This window comes from Eulemur rufifrons, chromosome 9, assembly GCF_041146395.1.
Source record: "Eulemur rufifrons isolate Redbay chromosome 9, OSU_ERuf_1, whole genome shotgun sequence".
Classification (NCBI taxonomy): Eukaryota; Metazoa; Chordata; class Mammalia; order Primates; family Lemuridae; genus Eulemur; species Eulemur rufifrons.
Genome location: NC_090991.1, coordinates 38,523,913 through 38,544,363, shown reverse-complemented (window position 1 = coordinate 38,544,363; position 20,451 = coordinate 38,523,913). Strand labels below are relative to the sequence as shown.

General features: G+C 56.8%; 1 protein-coding gene across 1 annotated transcript; it reads left to right on the top strand.

Annotated features, from left to right (window-relative positions):
• The first annotated feature begins 1,768 nt into the window (after positions 1 to 1,768).
• KCNH4 (potassium voltage-gated channel subfamily H member 4) lies at positions 1,769 to 18,245 on the top strand. The gene is made up of 16 exons (XM_069481444.1): positions 1,769 to 1,844; positions 3,713 to 3,946; positions 4,262 to 4,408; positions 4,535 to 4,662; positions 5,332 to 5,575; positions 5,896 to 6,053; positions 8,940 to 9,147; positions 10,688 to 10,882; positions 11,114 to 11,313; positions 13,297 to 13,546; positions 14,086 to 14,330; positions 14,954 to 14,992; positions 15,163 to 15,515; positions 15,794 to 15,900; positions 16,501 to 16,574; positions 17,850 to 18,245. The coding sequence occupies exons 1-16, from the start codon at positions 1,769 to 1,771 to the stop codon at positions 18,243 to 18,245; spliced, it is 3,054 nt and encodes a 1,017-aa protein (XP_069337545.1).
• Positions 18,246 to 20,451: the final 2,206 nt, after the last annotated feature.

Sequence of the window (20,451 nt, the reverse complement as noted above, 5' to 3'; positions counted from 1 at the left end):
ACCCTGCCTTCACCTTGATCTTGGTTGAACTTTTGGCATCCAGAATTGTGAGACAATTGATTTCTGTTGTTTGAGCCACCCGTTTGTGGGGTTCTTTTGTTTTTTTGTTTTTTTTTCGAGGCAGGGTCTCACTCTGTTGCCCCAGCTAGAGTGCAGTGGTGGGATCATAGCGATCCTCCTGCCTCAGCCTCCTAAGTAGCTAGGACTACAGGTGCACTCCACCATGCCTGGCTAATTTTTTTTTTTTTTAGAGACGAGGTCTTGCTATGTTGTCCAGGCCTCAAGTGATCCTCCCACCTTGGCCTCCCAAGCCTGGATTACAGGCTTGAGCCACCATGCTGGCTGTGGTACTTTGTTATGGCAGCCCTAGGAAACTAATATAACATCCAAAGGTAGAGACACAGAAAGATGTGGCACTTTTTATTGATCTAACATCCCAGATAATGCCCAGCTTAGGCCCTGGGAGTGAGGGTGGGGACCATTTAGCCTACCCTCTTCGCCCACTCTCACTGGCTTTAGCTGGTTTGTCCCAGGAAGCAGCTACTCTCTGCCACCACATTTAGCTGCCTCAATAATTTTCTTCATAGGTAGTGAGAAAGTCCTGTGTCTAGTCTCACCTGGGTCCCTCTTCCTGCTGCACTGGTTCCATCTTGGAGAAGACAGAGATTAAAGTTCACCTCTATGTCCATGGAGATTTGCAAACCATGACTCTGCCACCTCAAAACTATCTCAGTCCCAAACTTGCCTCCAGAGCCTCCAACCTTTCTTCCACTTGAAGGGCAGCAGAGAAGATTAAACCAACATGGTAGGAAAAAGGAAAACAGGGAGGCCATTGCCCTCCAAGACACTTATTTTGTGCCAACGACATGCATTATGCTATTAAATTCTCACAGTAACTGCATGAGGTAAGAATTATTAGCTCTATTTTACAGATGAGGAAAGTGAGGCTTAGAGAGGTTGTCACACAATTAGTGTCCAGAGCCGGGACTCTACCTGGTGGACTCCAGAGCTCTCTTCATTCCACCCCACTGTGCTCAGAGGCAGAGTTCGCCAAGATGCCCTGGGCAAACTGAGGCAGAAGGCGAGAGTTAGTGGTGCTTTTTAGGAGTTGGGGTTCCAAGTCTTCCTGTCGTGGATTCTCCACCAGCAAAACTAGCCTTTTAACCCCTGCAGTCTCACTGGAGCAACAAGGCTAGGGGTGCCGCGAAATAGCCCAACTCCAGCAGGCGGCACTGTGAACCAGACACCAGCCCCAGCGTGGGCCGCACGCGGGAAAACCCACCAGGTGGAGCCACAAGGAGCAGCCAGGGAACCACGTGTGGGGGAGTGACCAACAGGAAAGAGGGCGTGTCTGACGTTCAAGCCCCGCCCCACCACTTCAGGCCTCCCCCTCCCGGTGGGCGTGTCCCGAATTTTCTCCCCGAGAGACACGCGTGGGCCGCTCCCCTCTGGGAGGAGGGCCGCCCAGGGGTTTGCGGGTGTCGCTAGCGGCCCCTCCCCGTGCGAGGCCACGTGGCGGGTGCGGGCCGAGCCCGAGGGGAAGAACCTGGCCTGTGGGGAGGTGAGGGGGGGAACCCAGGCGGTGCTGAGCGGAGCCGAGAGCTGCAGGGTTCGGAAAGGAGAGGAGGCTGCGGCAGCGGCGGCGAGAAGGAGAGGAGGAGGCAGGCGGGCGCATGGGGCGCCCCGGCCCCGCCGGCAGCGCGCCCCCTCCGGCCCGGCCGCGCTGAACGCTCCCGGGCGCCGTGCCTCGAACCCACGCCCCAGGGCCATGCCGGTCATGAAGGGGTTGCTGGCCCCGCAAAACACCTTCCTGGACACCATCGCCACCCGCTTTGACGGCACGCGTGAGTGGGGCGGAGGTTGGGGCCGGGGGCTCCAGCTGAAGACCAAGTATCCTTGGGGGCCGGCTCGGGTCTCCTGATGTGGTGAGACCCCCGGCGAGGAGAGAGGATGGAGTTGAGGGTCTAGGAATTCCCGAAGCCGCTTCTTGTGAAGGAACAGAGCGGGGAGCGCCCTGCGAGGGGAGGAGGGGAAAGGGGCAAGAGCACGGGGGGCCGGGTGTAGGGGGAGCTGAGGTTAGGGGGTGTGACTCGAGGCAGGAGAGGCTCTTTGTGCAGCAAAACAGAGGAGGGGCCTTGGGAGCCGCCCACTCCCGGGCAGCGCGGCGCTGGGGGTGTGTTCGGGGTATTGGAGACATGGAAGTGGGACGGACGAAGTAGCTGGGCGTTCTGGGGTCCACTCCCAGACGACTCCAGCCCCCACTTCCTCCATAAAAAAGGAGAGAAGATCAGACTCGGCAGGACCCAGCTTGGATTAAGGTCACACGCCCCCAAATCGTGGGGCGTCTGTGTCTGAAGTGGGTGAGGCAGGAGGAGGGGGGCTGTCCGTGCGACGGAAGGAACTTCCTGCTCGCCCACTCCAGCTTGGGTTCCAGGTTCAGCACCTTGGACAGCCGCATCACTCCTTCCCCGCCTCTTCTCCCGCCATTCCCTCTTCCTACACTGGAACCTGCCTCCCCTGGGAACCCTGGCCAGGATCTAGAGGGTGGGGGAGCGGTACTCGAGGGCGGAAACCGAGCCACGGGGCTCTACCCGCCTCCCCCCCACCCCCCACACCTCCCTTGTTTCCATAGCGCCCATCACCGGGGCAACAGGCCCTGGGATAGAAGAAGGAGGCTGTGCCCAGAGCCCAGCGCCTCCCAGGCACCTTCAGTGTCCCCATCAGCCCCCAGACAGTCACCCCTCTTAGCGCCCCAGGACTGGTTGTGTCTCAGGCCCCATCCCTTAGCTGAGACTTTGTCCCTGAATGGCCCACAGGAGCCCCCCTGTGGCCTCCCACCCACTGGAGCTGGAGGGAGCCAGCTCAGGTTCTGCTGCTGGGGGTGGCTGGGGGTGGCTGGAGCTACACCCTCAATATGTCAGACTTTGAGCACTGGGGACAGACCCCCTGAAAATAGCTAAAGGAATGCTAAAAAGTGAACCTTTCCTGGAAGGCAGCGAAGGAAGACACTACTCATTACTGTCTTCCCCCCTCACTAAGGAGATTTGTGAGTTTGGATATCTCTGCCTTTTGGTTTCCTGTCAGTAAAATGGGTGTGATAGCACCAGAATCTTTGCCCTGCTCACTCTGCAATGGGACGACAAGATGGCAGCTTTGAAAGCCAAGCGATTTGGGGAATCATTTCACCTCCTGAGGGTAGCTCTTACCAGGTGCCAGGACTTGTTCTCTCCAAGTTAACTCATGTAACTCTCACAACAACCATGTGAGGAAGGTCTACTATGCCCCATTTTGCAGATAAGGAAGCTGAGGCACAGAAGAGATAATTAACTTGCCCAAGGACACACACAGTCAGTAAGTGGCAGGGGAGGGGTGCAGGAGCCCAGCCTCCTACTCACCATGCTATGCTACCTTCTACACTGGCAGCTCACTAGCTTGAAGGCAGGGAGATGGATTGCATAAGCTCGTGGGGTTCCTTCTCCAACCCCCAAGTAGTCCCTGCTTCAGTTCTAGGCCACTACTGAGTCCTTGTCCCTTTGCTCTATCTCTTCTTACTCCCATTTCAGAATATCCCAAAGGGGGATTAAAAACCACATGGAAGCATGGGAAGCTTCTGGCTCTGTGACCTCTGACTACATTAGGGGAGGTGCTGCCCACCTGGGAGCTGTTTCTCCACTCCTGGCCTTGTGCTGACCTTGAACTCTTCTTCCCACAGACAGCAACTTCCTGCTGGCCAACGCACAGGGCCCACGGGGCTTTCCCATTGTCTACTGCTCTGACGGCTTCTGCGAGCTCACAGGCTACGGTCGCACTGAGGTCATGCAGAAAACCTGCAGCTGCCGTTTCCTCTACGGTCCAGAGACCAGTGAGCCAGCCCTGCAGCGACTACACAAAGCCCTGGAGGGCCACCAAGAGCACCGGGCTGAAATCTGCTTCTACCGCAAGGATGGTGAGGGCCGGGACCTGCCCTGTAGCCCTGCCCAGTCCCTGGGCCTTACCCGTTGTGCCCTGGGCGCAGTAGACATCTGGGTGCTCGTGCTCACACCGTCACAGGCTGCCTGTGTGACTGAGTGCATCTCTGACCCTCTCTGGGCTTCAGTTCCCCCGTCTGAAAGATGAAGACATCAGCTGACAGAATCTCTAGGGTTCCTTTCAGCTCTAAACATTTGCCAAGCTCTTTGTGTCTAGCAACCAAGGGGGATTGGGGAGATAGGCGGGCCATGGGCCTGCTCACGCTCCTCCCTCCCTCTCTCCACGCCTGCAGGTTCGGCTTTTTGGTGCCTCCTGGACATGCTGCCCATCAAGAATGAGATGGGGGAGGTCGTACTGTTCCTCTTTTCCTTCAAGGACATCACTCAGAGTGGAAGCTCAGGACTTGGCCCCCAAGGAGGCCATGGGGACAGTAATCATGGTAACTGCAAGTCTGGGCAGGGGGCATGAATGGTCAGAAGTCCTTGCCCAAGGTCACACAAAATCTCCCCCTGCCCAGCCTCATGGGATACACCCTAACTTACCGCCACACCTTTTTTCCCAACAGAAAAATCCGTCGGCAGGAGAGGAGCCAGGTCAAAACTTCAGTCTGCCAGAAGACAGAGCCGTACTGTCCTACACCGACTGACCAGCCACTTTGGCCGCCGGGGCCAGGGAGGCATGAAGGCCAATAATGTGAGTCCCAGTCCCATCCCAACCTCTCCCAAGTCCTCCAGCCTTGATTTTGAGGCACCCCTGCTGGTCTCTCCGTTTCCCTGTCTTGTTTCCATCCATGGGCTTGTTCCTCTGTCCACCCATTTCCCATGTACCACTCTCTGCTCCACTCTGTGTCCCCCACCTACCTCCTTCCATTCCTGCCTCCCTTGCTTCCTTAGGTGATGGACATTGCTCTGATGATGTCACAGGATGGGGCTCTAGCAGCAATTACATCACCCACCCCTGGGTGATAGGGTTAAGTAATGGGCGGGTGAAATCACAAGCTGCTGTGGTCCTGGGGAGAAAGCCCCCATTGACCAGGAGGAACCTGAGGGAAAAGTTAGTGACCCCTCAAGTTACGGGTGTGCAGCTGTGCCTGGTCTGTCATAATCTCCTTCTCAAATAGGGTGAGAGCCAAGCCGTATACATACCCACCACAAAACATGATTGGTTCAAAAGGGGGCCTGGGCGGTAGATCGGCAGGAGGAAGGAATGTCAGTGCCAATCTCTGAACCCGCTCCTGCGCCTTCTATCTCCTCCCATGGTTGCCCTTGCAGTGCCCACCTTCCCCTGTCCCTGCCTCTGCCTCCCCCTAGCCTTGGCTCTCTATCTCCGAAGTGTCCCCAACCAGCACCCCTCTCTCCTTAGAATGTGTTTGAGCCAAAGCCATCAGTGCCGGAGTACAAGGTGGCCTCCGTGGGGGGCGCCCGCTGTCTCCTCCTGCACTACAGCGTCCCCAAGGCCATCTGGGATGGCCTCATCCTCCTCGCCACCTTCTACGTTGCGGTCACCGTCCCCTACAATGTCTGCTTCTCGGGTGATGACGACTCTCCCATCACTTCCAGACACACCCTTGTCAGCGACATCGCCGTGGAGATGCTCTTCATCCTGGGTCAGACCCTCTGCCTCACCCACCCTGGTGGGTGGGCTGGGGGGGACCCACTGGGCCAAGCCTCACTCCATCCTGGGCCTGCAGGACCTTGGCATTCAGAGCCCATCCCTTTCTCGGTCTTTTAAGTCCTGGAGGCCCATGTGACCTGGCCCCTGGCCCCTGGCCCCTGCAGCCTTCAGCCTTGTGACCTCTCCTTCCTAAGGACCAGAAGTCCAAGCTGTCCTCTCCATTCCTGCTCCCCCTCCATTCTGGCTCTCCAAGGCTTGTTCCCAGCTTTCCCAGTTCCTTGGCCCCCTAGTAATGGCTTCTTGCACCCCCAGATATCATCCTGAACTTCCGCACCACCTATGTGTCCCAGTCCGGCCAGGTGATCTCTGCTCCTCGTTCCATTGGCCTCCACTACCTGGCCACCTGGTTCTTTGTCGACCTTATTGCCGCTCTGCCCTTTGACCTGCTTTATGTCTTCAACATCACCGTGGTAAGTGACCCCCATCCTGCCATGCCGCCTAGCCTCCCAACTTCAGCCCAGCCTCTCCCATTAGGGCCCCGACCCCAAACCCAGATGCAGTCCTTCCCATGAATCCATCTGTAAATAGTTATCAGGCACCTGCATGGGCACAGCCCTGTGCTAGGTACTGGGAGAATCCGAGAGGGTCTGCGCTCCCGGGGAGCTCAGCTCACAGTCTTTGAGGGAAGCTGAGACAAATGAAAAGCTAACTATGGCTACCAAGGCGGCATTGGTCTGATGCCAATGAGTGGTACTTTTCACATTTTTATTTAACAAACAACTGATGAGCATTTAGCTGTCTGCAGAGCACTGTGCGGGGCCTGGTCACTGTGGGGAAAGGGAACATAGATTCAGACTCTAAGCAACTAAACTGGTGGCGGGACAGGAATACTGGAGGGGACATCAGGGACAGAAGAGGTGATCGGCGGGGGTAGAGGATGGGGCCCACGTATTGCTGCATGGGGGCTGGGCTGACCTTGGAGTTCAAGGCTGGAAGCTGAGCATGCATAAAGACAAGCTGAAATCTAGCCAGCACCTGGGAGGGAAAAGCACCTCAGCCGGGCAGAGGCTGGAGTGGTCTGGGAAGAGTTCCTGCGGGAGGTGGGAGCAGAGCTAGACCTTAAAGGGTGAGTAGGAACCGGCTGGCAGGAGAAGAGGAGCGAGAGCATTTGGGGGGGAGCATAGTAAGGCAAGACAAGGAGGTAGAGGCTGTGGGGTGGATTTGGAAGCCCAGAATGCCAGCACCTGTGTCCTCCCAGCTACCTGGGGACTGCCTGGAGGTGCCCTGAGCGGCAAGTTGTGGACCCAGCTGGCAGATGGCAGGTCTTCTAAAGTCCAGGGTGAGGCAGTCCTGCCCTGTGTCCCCAGACCCCCTCGGCTGTTGGGTGGGGAAGTGGGGAGCAGTTTCCTTGTGTGCTCTCCCTGCTGCACCCAGCTATAGCAGGAAACCACCTACACGCAGCCGGATTTAACTAGCCGCCAACGGGCTGTGGGCCTCCGCTCCTAGCTGTGCACACGTGTGTGCAAGTTCCCACACACGTGCGTGTGTGTACGTCTGCCCTAAGGCTCCAGCCATTCCTAGCAGAGCTCCCTGCCCCTCCCCAGGAGTGCACCCACCCCTCTGTGCCCACCAGGCAGTATCAGCTGGGGAGACGGAGAGCTGCAGAGAGGCCCCTGCGTCTCCTCTCAGGCAGTCCCCCCTCTGGTACCTTTGGAGGCCTCTGCAGTTCACTCCATTCTTTCACACACATCATCACATGGGGCCTCCCACTACCCCTTCAGGGCAGATTCTCTTATCCTTCTTTTCCAGAGGTAGGTGAAAGGGCTCAGAGAGGTTAAGTGACTTGCTCAAAGTCACAGCTAGCAGTGGCAGGCAGGCAATTAGAACCAGATCTCCAGACTCCTGTTCTAGTATTCTTTGAGACATACCACCCTGCTTCCCAGGTAGCCAGGGTACCTGAGTGGATGGTCTGGCTTAAGGTGAGGTGAGGAGTGACACAGGGGGGCAGAGAGGTGCGGACAGAGACAGGATGAGTAGGCACTGGCAGAGCTGCAGACTAGACAGAGGCAGGCCTGGGACGTTCTAGTCCACGAGAATGAGAGGAGGGTGCCCAAGGGAATGGGGCCCAGGGTAGCTGACTGGGGAATCTCTGAAGGACTCAAGTTTGCAGCCGGGAGCTCTGGGAGCTGGGGGCAGGCGTTAAACCCTGGAGAGGATCCACGTGGAAATCAGAGCCACCTCCTTCCCAGCTCTTCACCTGAAATTAGAGATAATTGCACGAGGTGGTTCAGGAGCAGCATAGGGCCAGGGGTGCAGGGGATGCTCCCGGAGGCCCCGGAAGGGACAGTGAGGGGCCTTCACACCAAGTTCCCTGGGCATTGCCCAGGACCCTCCACTCCTAGCAGCCAAGCTGTCCCCACCCAGAAGACAAGCCCCCACCTGCTCCCTCCTCATCTCCAAGATTGGAAGGGCTAGTTGAAGTATTAATAAATCACAATTAAGATAGTAGTGGCAGTGATATTAGTAAATGTTTACAAGACCCTTACTAGGTGCCATTAGCTCCATTGTCCCCTAGTGCAGCCCAGGCTCCCTCAGTCCCTCTTCTCCTGATCTCAGCTCTTCCCTGTGACTCTCTCGTCTGCAGCTGATCCACAAGGGGAAGGGGCCCTAGACCTTCCCCAGTCCTCAAGCTTCTTGCCTGGCCTGACTCCACCATGCATCCCCGTGTCTCCAGGGCAGTCCCCGTTACCATTGCTGACTGTCATCTCTGACAACCAGCTCCTGCCCACAGCTGATTGTGCCTAGCACACGAAGGCTTTGAGCAGGCGCTCTGCAGAGATCATCCTGGCTCTGACCAGGACTGGCTCCTCCGCCATCCCACAGTGCTTAGAGGCAGCATAGCACAAAATGGATTTTGGCGTCAGGCAGCCCAGACATACCCACCTTGAGTCCCAGATGGGTGACTCCATCATTTCCTTGGTATGTGACCTTGAGCAAGTCACTGGCCTCTCTGAGCCTTTGTTTATTCATCTGCAAATTGGGAACTACAGTGATAATTGGACTAAAGGCATAAGTGGTTTTTTTTTTTTTTTTGAAATTTTTTAGTGAGGATTACAAACGCTTAGCACAGTGCCGATGCAATTAGGAAATATTAAGTGTTAGCTGCTATTCATTTTATTATTATTCTCTCCCTGCTGGATTTTCTGGCCACTTTCTCAGGACAGCAGGGATGTTTTTCCTGCTGCAGCCTCCCCTGGCTCCAGGGTGTCTGGTGGGAAGGCCCTGGGAGGGGACAGGGTGTGAGGGCTCCGAGGAGCCGTGCCTGCTGACACCCGCGCCCCCGCCACACTCCGCAGACCTCGCTGGTGCACCTGCTGAAGACGGTGCGCCTGCTGCGGCTGCTGCGGCTGCTGCAGAAGCTGGAGCGGTACTCGCAGTGCAGTGCTGTGGTGCTCACGCTGCTCATGTCGGTCTTTGCGCTCCTTGCCCACTGGATGGCCTGCATCTGGTATGTCATCGGGCGCCGGGAGATGGAGGCCAATGACCCGCTGCTCTGGGACATTGGTGAGCCACTGACCCCAGACTGTCACTGACCATCTGTCCACCTGTTCTGCCCCCAAGCTGATGCCTCCACCAGCACCCACACCCACCATCCCGCATTCTTCCATTCACCCTACAAACATGCACTGAGTGCTTGCTGGATCAGGCGTGGAAATATTGATTTGCAGACAAGGGCTCTGCCTTTGAGGGGAACTCACAGCCTAGCAAGGGAACCAGACCAGTAATAGGTGATCAAAATACAGTGTAGGAAGCACTGATGGCAGAGGGGTATGTTTTTGTTTTTGTTTTTTTTTTAAAGGGGAGCGGTGGGGAGGCGCGACACAGCCGTGGAGACGGCGGCCCCTCTCCGCTCCCCTGAGGGGTATGTTTTAGGCAGAGGGAGCAGCATGTGCAAAGCCCAGGAAGAGTCTGGCCTGTCCCTTCTCTGCCCCCATCAAGCCCTCCTTCTCTAGGCTTAATGGCCACTGGCCAGGAGACAGCCCCAGGCCCTCAGTGTCCCCCTGAAAGGCATGTCAGATCCTGGGCATCATTCCTGACACCTCCCTCTCCTTCACCCAACTCCTAGCCCACCATGTCAATACCACCGCTTGGCTATCCCTTGGTCTGGCCTCTTCTCCCCATCGCTCTGCTCCTTCCTTGTCTACCCACCTCCCTCTCTCACCCGGCCCCATGCAGTAGCCTCCTACTGACCTCCCTGCCCCCTTCTCATCCCCACACAACCCCCTCCTCACCACAGCCAAATTGGTCTTCCAAGAATCAGCGCTGACCTGCCACACCCTTGCCTGGACTCCTTCAGTGGCTCCCCACTGCCCTCCAAATGAAGTCCACTCTCAGTGCCCACCCTGGGCAGCCTTGCACCCTCTCTGTCCCCACCTGCTTCCCTTTCTCCCAGGCTCCCTGTGATGCAACCACACTGGCCTCCCTCCTGGACCAAGGATGTACTGCTTTCTCACATTAGGCCTTGAACATGCTGTTTTCCTCTCTGGAACCCTCCCTCTTTTGTCTCTCCTCTTTTCACCTAGGTGACTTTTCTGTTCCTTGCAGTCTCAACCCACATGCCCTGTCCTAAGGGATCCCCCCAGGAACCATCCCTCACACCCCCCTACTGCCAACTGTGTTGGCTCTCCCTAACCTGTTAGGATTCCTAACACACCCTATACAGTATTGTCCTTTTAGTAACTCACCTCCCACCTGTAACGATTTATTTCATGTCACTCTCCCCTCCAGATTTTAAGTTCCACCAGGGCAGAGAGAGTATCTAGCTTGGTCAAGTCCCAGCACCTTGGACATAGGAGGTGCACAATAAAATATTACAGAGTTTAAGGGACCCCTGAGCAGTCAACAGTGTAGGGAGTTGGTGGCCTTGGACTGCAACTGAAACCAGTTCATGGTGGGAGGCACAGGCACAGGCTGCTCCAAACCTTTCCTGTGCCAACCCGTGCAGACCGTGTAAATACTGGCCCAAGGTCAAGCGCAGGCAGCTTGGGGAATCCCGGTTCTCCACCGCTCGCGCCAGGGCTTCCTCCGTGCCTCCACTCCGCAGGCTGGCTGCACGAGCTGGGCAAGCGGCTGGAGGTGCCCTACGTCAACGGCTCTGCAGGCGGCCCGTCGCGGCGCAGCGCCTACATCGCTGCGCTCTACTTCACGCTGAGCAGCCTCACCAGCGTGGGCTTCGGCAACGTGTGCGCCAACACCGACGCTGAGAAGATCTTCTCCATCTGCACTATGCTCATAGGCGGTGAGGCCAGACTCGCCACGCCCCAGGGGGCCTCTGTGAAGCCCAGTGTGAGCATGGGGAAACTGAGGCACAGAGAGGGCAAGGTGTCTACCCAAGTCCAGACATTCCACTAGCTCTCCTGCCCCTCTCCAGGAACCCAGAGACCCGTCCAGGACAGGGTGGGTTTGGGAGCAGGGGAGGCGGCTGGAGGGGTGGCCGCCCCTGACCGGCTGTCCGTTGCCACTGCTGCAGCGCTGATGCACGCCGTGGTGTTCGGGAACGTGACGGCCATCATCCAGCGCATGTACTCGCGCCGCTCGCTCTACCACAGCCGCATGAAGGACCTCAAGGACTTCATCCGTGTGCACCGCCTGCCACGACCGCTCAAGCAGCGCATGCTTGAGTACTTCCAGACCACATGGGCTGTCAACAGCGGCATCGACGCCAACGAGGTAGTGTGCAGGGTCCCCAGCCAGCACTGGCCCACTGCATGGCAGTGCAGGGGGGAAAGGGTTGCCGCCTCTCGGGTTTGGAATGGAGGCACACGGGGCCCAGGGCGATGACATGCTATGCACAAGGGCACATGCCCACCCAAATCCCTTTTTCTTTGCACTCGAATATGGGATCTGAAAGGGAGCTCAGGCCTCCGCTAATACAGTTCTCTCTTCAGCCGACATTTCCTGAGCACCTGCTTTGGGCCAGCCTCAGTGCTGGACACAGGGAGCTTAGAGATGATCACACTCAGCCCTGGCCCTCAGACCCCAGAATGGTGAGGGAGGCAGGCGACAACCAAAGAGCTGGGCAGTGCATAGGGCTGAGAAGGAGGGATGTGGGTGTAGGAGGCCCCTGCTCGTGCCTGGGCGGGAGAAGTCACGGAGGGTGACACAATAGAGGGAACATCACGAAGAATGAGAAGGAAATCCGCCAGCTACTGGGAGGCCATTCCAGGCAGAAAGAACAATGGGAACACAAGCCCAGAAGTGGTGCCCCAAAAGAGCAGAGGGAGTTCAGGGAACTGAAAGTGGTTCAGTGAGCCTTCAGGAATGGAGTAAATGCTGGTGAGGAAGGAGGGAGGCCCAGCTCTTGGATGGCCTGGGATTTATATTCTATCCCACAAAATGTTTAGGCTGGAGGGTGGCGGGATCTGGGATTGCTGAGGTATTTCTGGGGGTGGGAGCCATGGGACTTGGTGATCTCCGGCTGGTTGCCGGGAGGAGCTCAGAGTGACTCCCGGTTTCTGGCTCGGGCAAGGAGGTGGGATGGAGGCATTCCAGGGGGAAGATTGGGCTTAGGGACGAAGGTGGGAGTCAGGGGTTGGGCCATGAAGAGGGTAGGGGAGGTCCAGGTAGAGGTTGGCCGGTAGGTATTTGGAAATCAGGCCTGGACCCAGAGTTAGGGCTTGGGGTGCCCGGGCATTGGGGAGTCAGAGGGCTGGTTGCCATGATGCAGAGGCAGTGTGGAAATTGAGAAGAAGAGAGGGTAGGCTGAGGAAGAGGGGCCTGGGGAGGAAGTGCGGACTGAGCAGTCAGAGCGATGGGAGGAGGACAGGGAGGGAGTCCCTCAGAGGAGCCCAGGCAGGACAAGAGGGAGAGGTCAACAAGCCAGAGTGGCCGAGGGGCTCCATTATATCAGGATGGAGACGTGAACATTCAGTTTGGCCCTAAGAGGTCATTGGTGATGCTCAAGACCTAGTACAACTCTGCGTTTTGCAGACGGGGGTGCTGAGGCCCAGAGAGTGGAACTGGATTGCCCAAGGGCCACAGGGATCTAAGAGCAGAGCTGACTCCTAGTCTCCTGACTCCTTGTTGAAGGTTGACCCTCCAGGGATGGCTCTTGAATGTGTGGGGTTGAGTAACCAGGACATGCATGAGTGACCAGTGTGTGTAGCTGTGGCAGTGAGTTGGGAGGTCCACATAGCAATCAAAATTAAGGTTAGACACATGGAAGCCACCCTGAAGGTCCGGAATGGGTGACTTCAAAGCAGAAGGCAAGGCCAGGCATGGTGGCTCATGCCTGTAATCCCAGCACTCTGGGAGGCCGAGGCGGGCGGATTATTTGAGCTCAGGAGTTCGAGACCAGCCTGAGCAAGAGCAAGACCCCGTCTCTACTAAAAATAGAAAGAAATTATCTGGACAGCTAAACATATATATAGAAAAATTAGCCGGGCATGGTGGCGCATGCCTGTAGTCCCAGCTACTCGGGAGGCTGAGGCAGGAGGATTGCTTGAGCCCAGGAGTTTGAGGTTGCTGTGAGCTAGGCTGACGCCATGGCACTCTAGCCCAGGCAAAAGAATGAGACTTTATCTCAAAAAAAAAAAAAAAAAAAAAAAGCAGAAGGCAAGTTGGGGCTCCCTCCTTGAAGACAGCTCAGCACATTTTTAGACCCAAGTAGTAGCTGCAAGGGGATGGCCAGAGTGACCTATGCCCCTTATGCAGTTACTGCGTGACTTCCCAGACGAGCTGAGAGCTGACATTGCTATGCACCTGAATCGGGAGATCCTGCAGCTGCCACTGTTCGGAGCAGCAAGCAGGGGCTGCCTGCGGGCCCTCTCGCTGCACATCAAGACCTCATTTTGCGCTCCGGGCGAGTACCTGCTGCGCCGTGGGGACGCCCTGCAGGCGCACTACTATGTCTGCTCCGGCTCACTTGAGGTGCTCCGAGACAACATGGTGCTGGCCATCCTGGGTGAGGACCCCACCACCACCCACCACCTACCCCGGAACCCTCCCCAGAGGTCTTGGGAATGGCCAGGAGTCTAGGGAACAGCACATCCCTTGTGGGTACCTGGAATTCCTGCCAAGGAGTACGCTTTCTGGGTTCCTTCACCAACCACCATCCCCCTTTGACCTTCCCCTCCGACTCTTCCCTAATCCCCTTGGCCATCCCTCAACCCAGGAGCCCTTCCCCAGTGACTGTCCCCCAACTCAGTCGATCCTTTTCCAATGACTGTAAACTCCATTGACCTTTACCCTTTAGCTGACCCCTCCGGTGATTGCTTATTGATCATCCAATTGATCCTCCACTGACTGTCTCCCAACCTTGCCAGTGGCATCCTCTACTGACACTTTCCCAACTCTATTGATTATTTCCACCAATCCCATTGATTGTCCCACCTCAACCACCCTCCAAACACACTGACCACCTCTCAAATCCACTGGCCACCTCCCCCTAATATCCTATTGGTCCCACTGCCCCAGCTGACTGTGCCCATCCCTTCCCCACAGGGAAGGGGGACCTGATTGGGGCAGACATCCCTGAGCCGGGGCAGGAGCCTGGGTCGGGGACAGGCCCAAGCTGCGTGCTGAAGACCAGCGCTGATGTGAAAGCACTGACCTACTGTGGCCTGCAGCAGCTGAGCAGCCAAGGGCTGGCTGAGGTCCTGAGGCTCTATCCTGAGTATGGGGCTGCCTTCCGGGCCGGCCTGCCCCGGGACCTCACCTTCAACCTGCGCCAGGGCTCTGACACCAGTGTACGTAGACCCCCTATCGCCTCCACCCCTTCCAAGGTCCCTTCCTTCAAAGCAGACCTCCCTTGGCCGGAGAGGCTCATGCATGTCCCTCCACCCTGAAAATGTCATCCTCAACCCAGGCGCCCTCCTCCAATGCCCCTGACATGTTTAATTCCCTGACCCTACTCCACTGGCCATCACCCAGCCCCATGGCCCATCTCTCACCACCCTCCACATCCAACTCTACTGACCTACCTCCTGTGACCACGCCCCAGCCTCACTCCAGACTCTTCAGGACCCTCCCTTTGGAAACAGTGCCTCTTCTGTGCTCCTCCTTCAAGTCCTCTCTGGACTGGGCATTGTCCCCTGGGACTTCCTCTTCTCCACTCACCAAATGTTTCCTGAGCCCACTTTGCTTTAGGCTCTGGGCCAGGCCTGTATGCTACACTCCGGGCCTGTGTCTTTTGCTGCCTTTCAATCTCCCTTTGCTACTTAGTGTGCCTCTGAGTTGGAGTTGGGGTGTCTGGTCAGTTCCACAGAAGGGCTCCTATTCTAAACCCCATAACACTGTGGAGTGGGACGAGGGGCTGCCCCAGGGCAGTGGGGAGGTGGGCATCGGCTTGAACCCCACTATGTCCCCACAGGGCCTTGGCCGCTTTTCCCGATCCCCTCGCCTCTCCCAGGTAACACCCCGTTCCTGAGCGGGCTGAGTTGCACAGAGGGTGGGGGGCGGACCTCTCCTGGGCTCCTCTGCTGCAGGGAGAAGGGGAAGGGGATGGGGCGAAGGCTGCTGCTTAGCGAAGGGGCCTGTTGTTCACTGTCCTGCGACATCAGCTGCCCCCTCTGCCCACAGCCCCGCTCAGAAAGCCTTGGCTCCTCCTCAGACAAGACGCTGCCATCCATCACAGAGGCCGAGGGTGGCACGGAGCCTGGGGGTGGTCCCAGGCCGCGCCGGCCCCTCCTGCTGCCCAACCTCAGCCCGGCACGGCCTCGGGGTTCCCTGGTCAGCCTTTTGGGCGAGGAGCTGCCCCCATTCTCAGCCCTGGTCTCCTCTCCTTCCTTATCCCCATCCCCTTCCCCTGCCCTGGCTGGCCAGGGCCACAGCCCCTCCCCTCACGGCCCCCCCAGGTGTTCTGCTGTCTGGAAGCCCCCACAGCTTCTCATTCCCCCACTGGGAACCTTTGGACCTCCGGACCTCAGTCCCCGGTGAGACACCAGCCTCTCCTGCCTTCCCCATGCCATTACTGGCTTCCTGAACCTTCTTTGGGCTCTCTCCCTAGGGTTCCAAACAGTGGTCCTTCCTGTCTCTGCCCCATTTGCCCACCCCACCCTTCCAGCCGCAGCTTGCAACCTCATCCCATTTTGGCCACTGCTCCCACCCTGGCCCCCACCCCTGGCACTGCTGCTCCCACTCAGCCCCTGCCAGCCCTGCTCTGGCCCTGGCCCCTCCCGATGGTGCTGATGAGTACTTGCCCTGTCCCCAGGATAGTGGATGGCATTGAGGATTCTGGCTGCACAGCTGAGGCCTCTACATTCCGCTTCAGCAGGAGGCCTGAGCCCCCAAGGCCCCGCTCACAGGCCCCCCCTACAGGTAAGGACCAGCTTTCAACTCAGTTACCCATTCATCCAGCTGTCCCACATGTAGCAGGAACCTACCATGCACCAGGTGCGGCACCTGGGCTGGAGCAGGCCCTCTGGGGATACTGAGATAAGCCAGGCCTGGCCCACATCAAGCTGGCAGGGGAGACACCTGTGTACACAGATGAAACAATCCCAGAACTGGGTGCTAAATACCACGACTGAGACAAGAACAGGACTCTGTGGTAGGAGAGGAAGATGCCCCTAACTCTCCCTCCTAGAGGAGAGGACACTTGGGTTGCTTTTTAAAGGGTAGGTAGGATTTTGAAGGGTGGAGCAGGACAGCTGTTGAAAGGCAAAGGGATGTTGTGTTCAGGTTCCAAAGAGAAGCTTCGTACCCAGATCTGGGGGGTGTAGAGGATGAGGCTGGGGGAGCTATAGGGCCTCAAAAGCAGCCTAAGGAGTTTGGGTTTCTCATCTCCCTGACCCCAGAGCTTTCTCTCCCCTTGCTCTCTGCCTACCCAGCGACAGGAGGGGTCCCGCCCAAGTAACAGGCTCAGGTGTTCATGCTCCGTGAACTCACCTGCATCCGCTCACCCTATTCTGCCTTCAGGGACCAGGCCCAGCTGGGAAACGGCCACTGAGGCTGAGGAGGTGAAGGAGAAGGTCTGCAGGCTGAACCAGGAGGTGGGTTGGCCTGGCTCCTCCCCTCCAATCTTGGAGACTATCATCCTGGGATCAGAGAAATGCCTGATATAAGAGCATTTCAGGTTCTGGAGCCAGAGTCCTGAATTCAAATATTCACCATAGCTGGGTGACCCTGGGCAGGTCCCACGACCGCTCTGAACTTTAGTTTCCTCATCTAAAAATGGGGAGAATAATATTGTATTTTTCCCAGAGTCCTGAGGATGAAATGGGAGTGCATATATGCCAGGTCCAGGCCCTGGCACATCACAGATCCTCAGTGACAGTTGCTTCTCCTGCCCGCCCCCCCACCAACTGGCTCAGGCTTTCCCGCCTGAAAAGAGGACCTCTTCCCTCTCCACCACTATGGGAGTCTCTCCTGCCGGGGACCCTGCCCGCCCATACGAAGTCTTGATGCTCAAGTCCTTTTCCCTTACCCCAGCCCTGGGAAATGAGGGCTAAGCAGATGTGGGGGGCAGAGGACAGGGAAGCTGAGAGGTCCTCAGACCCAGGGGACCTGGACCCAGATGTCTGAATCCCGGCCAGGAAGAGCCCAGATCATGTATGCCAGGTGCCGCCTTCACCTTCTCCCCAAGGGATCTCAGAATTGTCATCACAGAGGGAGCAGGCCCAGCCTCTGGGAGTCCGCCTTTCTTCTGTTCTGATAAACATCGGGCATCCCAGAGGGCTGGGGCGGGCCCTGGGGCTGGGGTGGGGCCAGCCCTTGTTCTGCGAGATCAAGGGCAAATCCCGCTTCTCAGCTCACTGCCCCATGCATCCCCCAATTCTTCTAAGCCAGTGTTTCCCAAACTTGAGTGTCTATCAGAACTACCAGAGAACCTATTAAAATGCAGATTTCTGGGCCTTTCACTCAATTTGGAATATCTAGGGTGGGGCCCAGAAATCTGCATTTTGAAAAGTTTCTCAGTTGATTCTGTACTCACTAACGTTTGAAAACCACTAATATAGACACTTAGGAGTGTATGATGGGATTGTCTGAAGTAAGGCTGTCACTGTCACTTCACAGTTGTGTGGCCTCTATGACCACATTTTTCTGTATCTCGTAAAAGGGGGTGGTTAATAGCAATATCTGCTGCCCCAAATCCTTTTTGGAAAGAGACTGGGGTATTTACATCTAGACAAAAATAACCCTTGCCCTGCCTTCTTCCCAGGGTGGCCCTGAGTCGAGAGTGGTTATGAAAGAGCTTTGTAAACTGTAGAGGGGGGTGCGCTTGGTTATTGTGGCACTTGTGAAACAGCTTGATGTGTTTCCAACAGATCTCCCGCCTCAATCAGGAAGTGTCTCAGCTTAGCCGGGAGCTGCGGCACATGATGAGTCTGCTACAGGCCAGGCTGTGTCCCTCAGGCCACCCAACAGTCTCAGCTTGGCCCCCAGGCCCTCCTTGTCCCCAGCTGAGGCCATCACGCATCTCTCCCTGTGTGTCCAGACCACCACCGAGCCTCCAGGATACTACACTTGCTGAGGTCCACTGCCCGGCCACTGTGGGGACAGCAGAGATGGGGGCCGCCCCCCTGGACCTGAGACCTTCCATGCTGCCTCCCTACCCCTCAGAACCTGACCCTCTGGGACCCTCCCCAGTGCCAGAGGCCTCACCCCCGACCCCAGGCCTCACAAGGCACAGTTTTCGGTCCAGGTCAGATACGTTCCACTGACCCTGGCCCCGGGCCCAGGCCTGTCTGGGGTGGGCATTGCTGCCTGCCATCCAGGGAGGAACTGGGTCCCTTGGCCTCCTGTTGCGAGGTCAGCAGCCACCAGCTGGTCTGGTTGGCTGTGCATTTCTGGACTTTTTCACAAAGGGTGGTCACCTCTGACCCTATTTTCCAAACCTTCCCTACCCTCCCCCTCTGTGAGGGGAGCCGCCTGTGGCTGCAGAACCCAGCAGGCATGAGATGGACCGCGGCGCCCATTGGGCTGGGCAGACGAGATGTCCTACTTTCTCCCCAGGACCTGGAGGCAGGTAGAGATGGGGAAGCAGAGGGGATGGGCAAGGGCCCCAGATCCAACCTGGGAGGTGAAGGCTGAGGCAAGACTGGGCAGGATCTCAGTGTCCACAACAATAGATTGCAGGATTCTGTTCTGGAGATAGCTTAGTGATACCGAGAGCTCTTCTGTCCCAGTTCCCAGGTCTCTGCTTGAGACCCTGAGAGCCATGTCATCCAGAGAGGGATAGGTTTAAGATTCTGGCTGGCATTTCCATAACCCAAGACTTCTTAGGCCGCCCACAAACAGCCCAGGCTGGAGGGGCTCACCTTGTCCTGCAGCCCACACAGGAAACAAACTGAAGGCCTCAGACATGTATTTTTTGGCTCTCACAGCATTTTCAAAATACGAATCAATTGTCAACATTAAAAATCAGGACAGGTCACATAAAACTCCAGAACGTATTCCATGTTCTCTAAAAAATTGAGGACATCTGAGCACCCTGGGCCAACATTCCACCGGCAATAATCAGCAATTGGCTGGGGCTGGGTGGCCACTGTCCTTTTTAGACTCTACTTCGTAGTCATCACATTCTGGACCATCTCCTAACACCCAGTTGCTTTTCCTCTTTTGAAATCTATGTCTGCTGTCTGTGGGTATTGGAGGTCCCAAAACTTGAATGTCTAGCAGAACTACCTGAGAACCTATTAAAATGCAGATTCCTGGGCCCCACCCAATTTGGAATGTCTGGGGTGGGGCTGGGGGTTGAGTTTGCAGCCCTCGCCTTAGAGGGTGCTCCCAGGTCCCTATGCCCGGCTGGTGCTTTTTGAGTTCAGTAATGTCTGCTTCTACTCCTGGGCCTGGGTCTGTCAACATGTCTGTTTCTGTCTGTCTGCAGGCTGTCACTCAAGGTGGTCTCTTCTGCTGCCAGCAACTGAAAACAGTCCCAGCAGCACTCCCTATCCTTCCCCCGCCCCCAGACTTCAACCAAGCCTGTTCTCCCCGCTTCCAACATGGTCTCACTCAGGGCCTGGACTTCTCCAAAACTCGCCCTGGTCTCCAGCTCTCCTTTAACCACCCAAGACCCTGGGCTCACTTTTGGATAGGAAATAAACTCTTTATTTTTGTAGTTGTTGGCTCTGGCCATTTCTGGGGGTTGGTCTGAGAGCTCCTGGGCTTTGGAGGAGCCAACACAGCAGTCACTCCCCCACCATACCCCAGGGCCTTGTTGCTGTCTCTAGGAAGGGCAAAGGCACCAGACAATCCACTTGGCACCACATTCACGCCACCATGGGCCCCAGGGATGAGGGAGAAACCTTAATGAGTCACTATGGGACTGTTATACCCCCTTCTCCCCGCCACCCCAGTCACGGCCACATACACACACACAGAGTCCTGGCTCAGGCCCACCTCCTTGGAAAGGTGGGCCCAGGGGACTCCCCACCCTTCCTGTATAAGGAACTGTTGAATGGGCTGGGGAGGAGCGTGTCCTAGCCAAGAACGTCCTAGGAATGCCACTCTGCCCCATCCCCTCTGCCCTCCCAGGACCTCTTTTCCCTCTTGCCTTTCGCTTCTCTGAGGATCACTGCCAGGGGGAGGGGAGGTTATGGATGTTGTAGAAAGAAGCACCCTGGTGACCCGATGGAATCAGATGTGCGCAGTTTTGTGGCAGGTTGTCCCAGATAGGTCATTTTTCCTTCTCAGGCTCCAAGTCTCAACTGGTGTTGGCCAGTGTCATAGGCACAATAGCCACAGCTGTCTGTGGGATTAGCTTTGATTCTGTAAAGGTTTTGAGTAGTTTCCTTGCGGGGAGTGGGGTGAGATGCAAAAGAGCGGAGGTACTGGCCTGTGTTGGGAGACAGGGGGTGGGCAGAAGTGGCTCTGATCCACATTGAGGGGAGCAGAAGAAACAGAAATAGTCCTGATCCGTATAGTGTG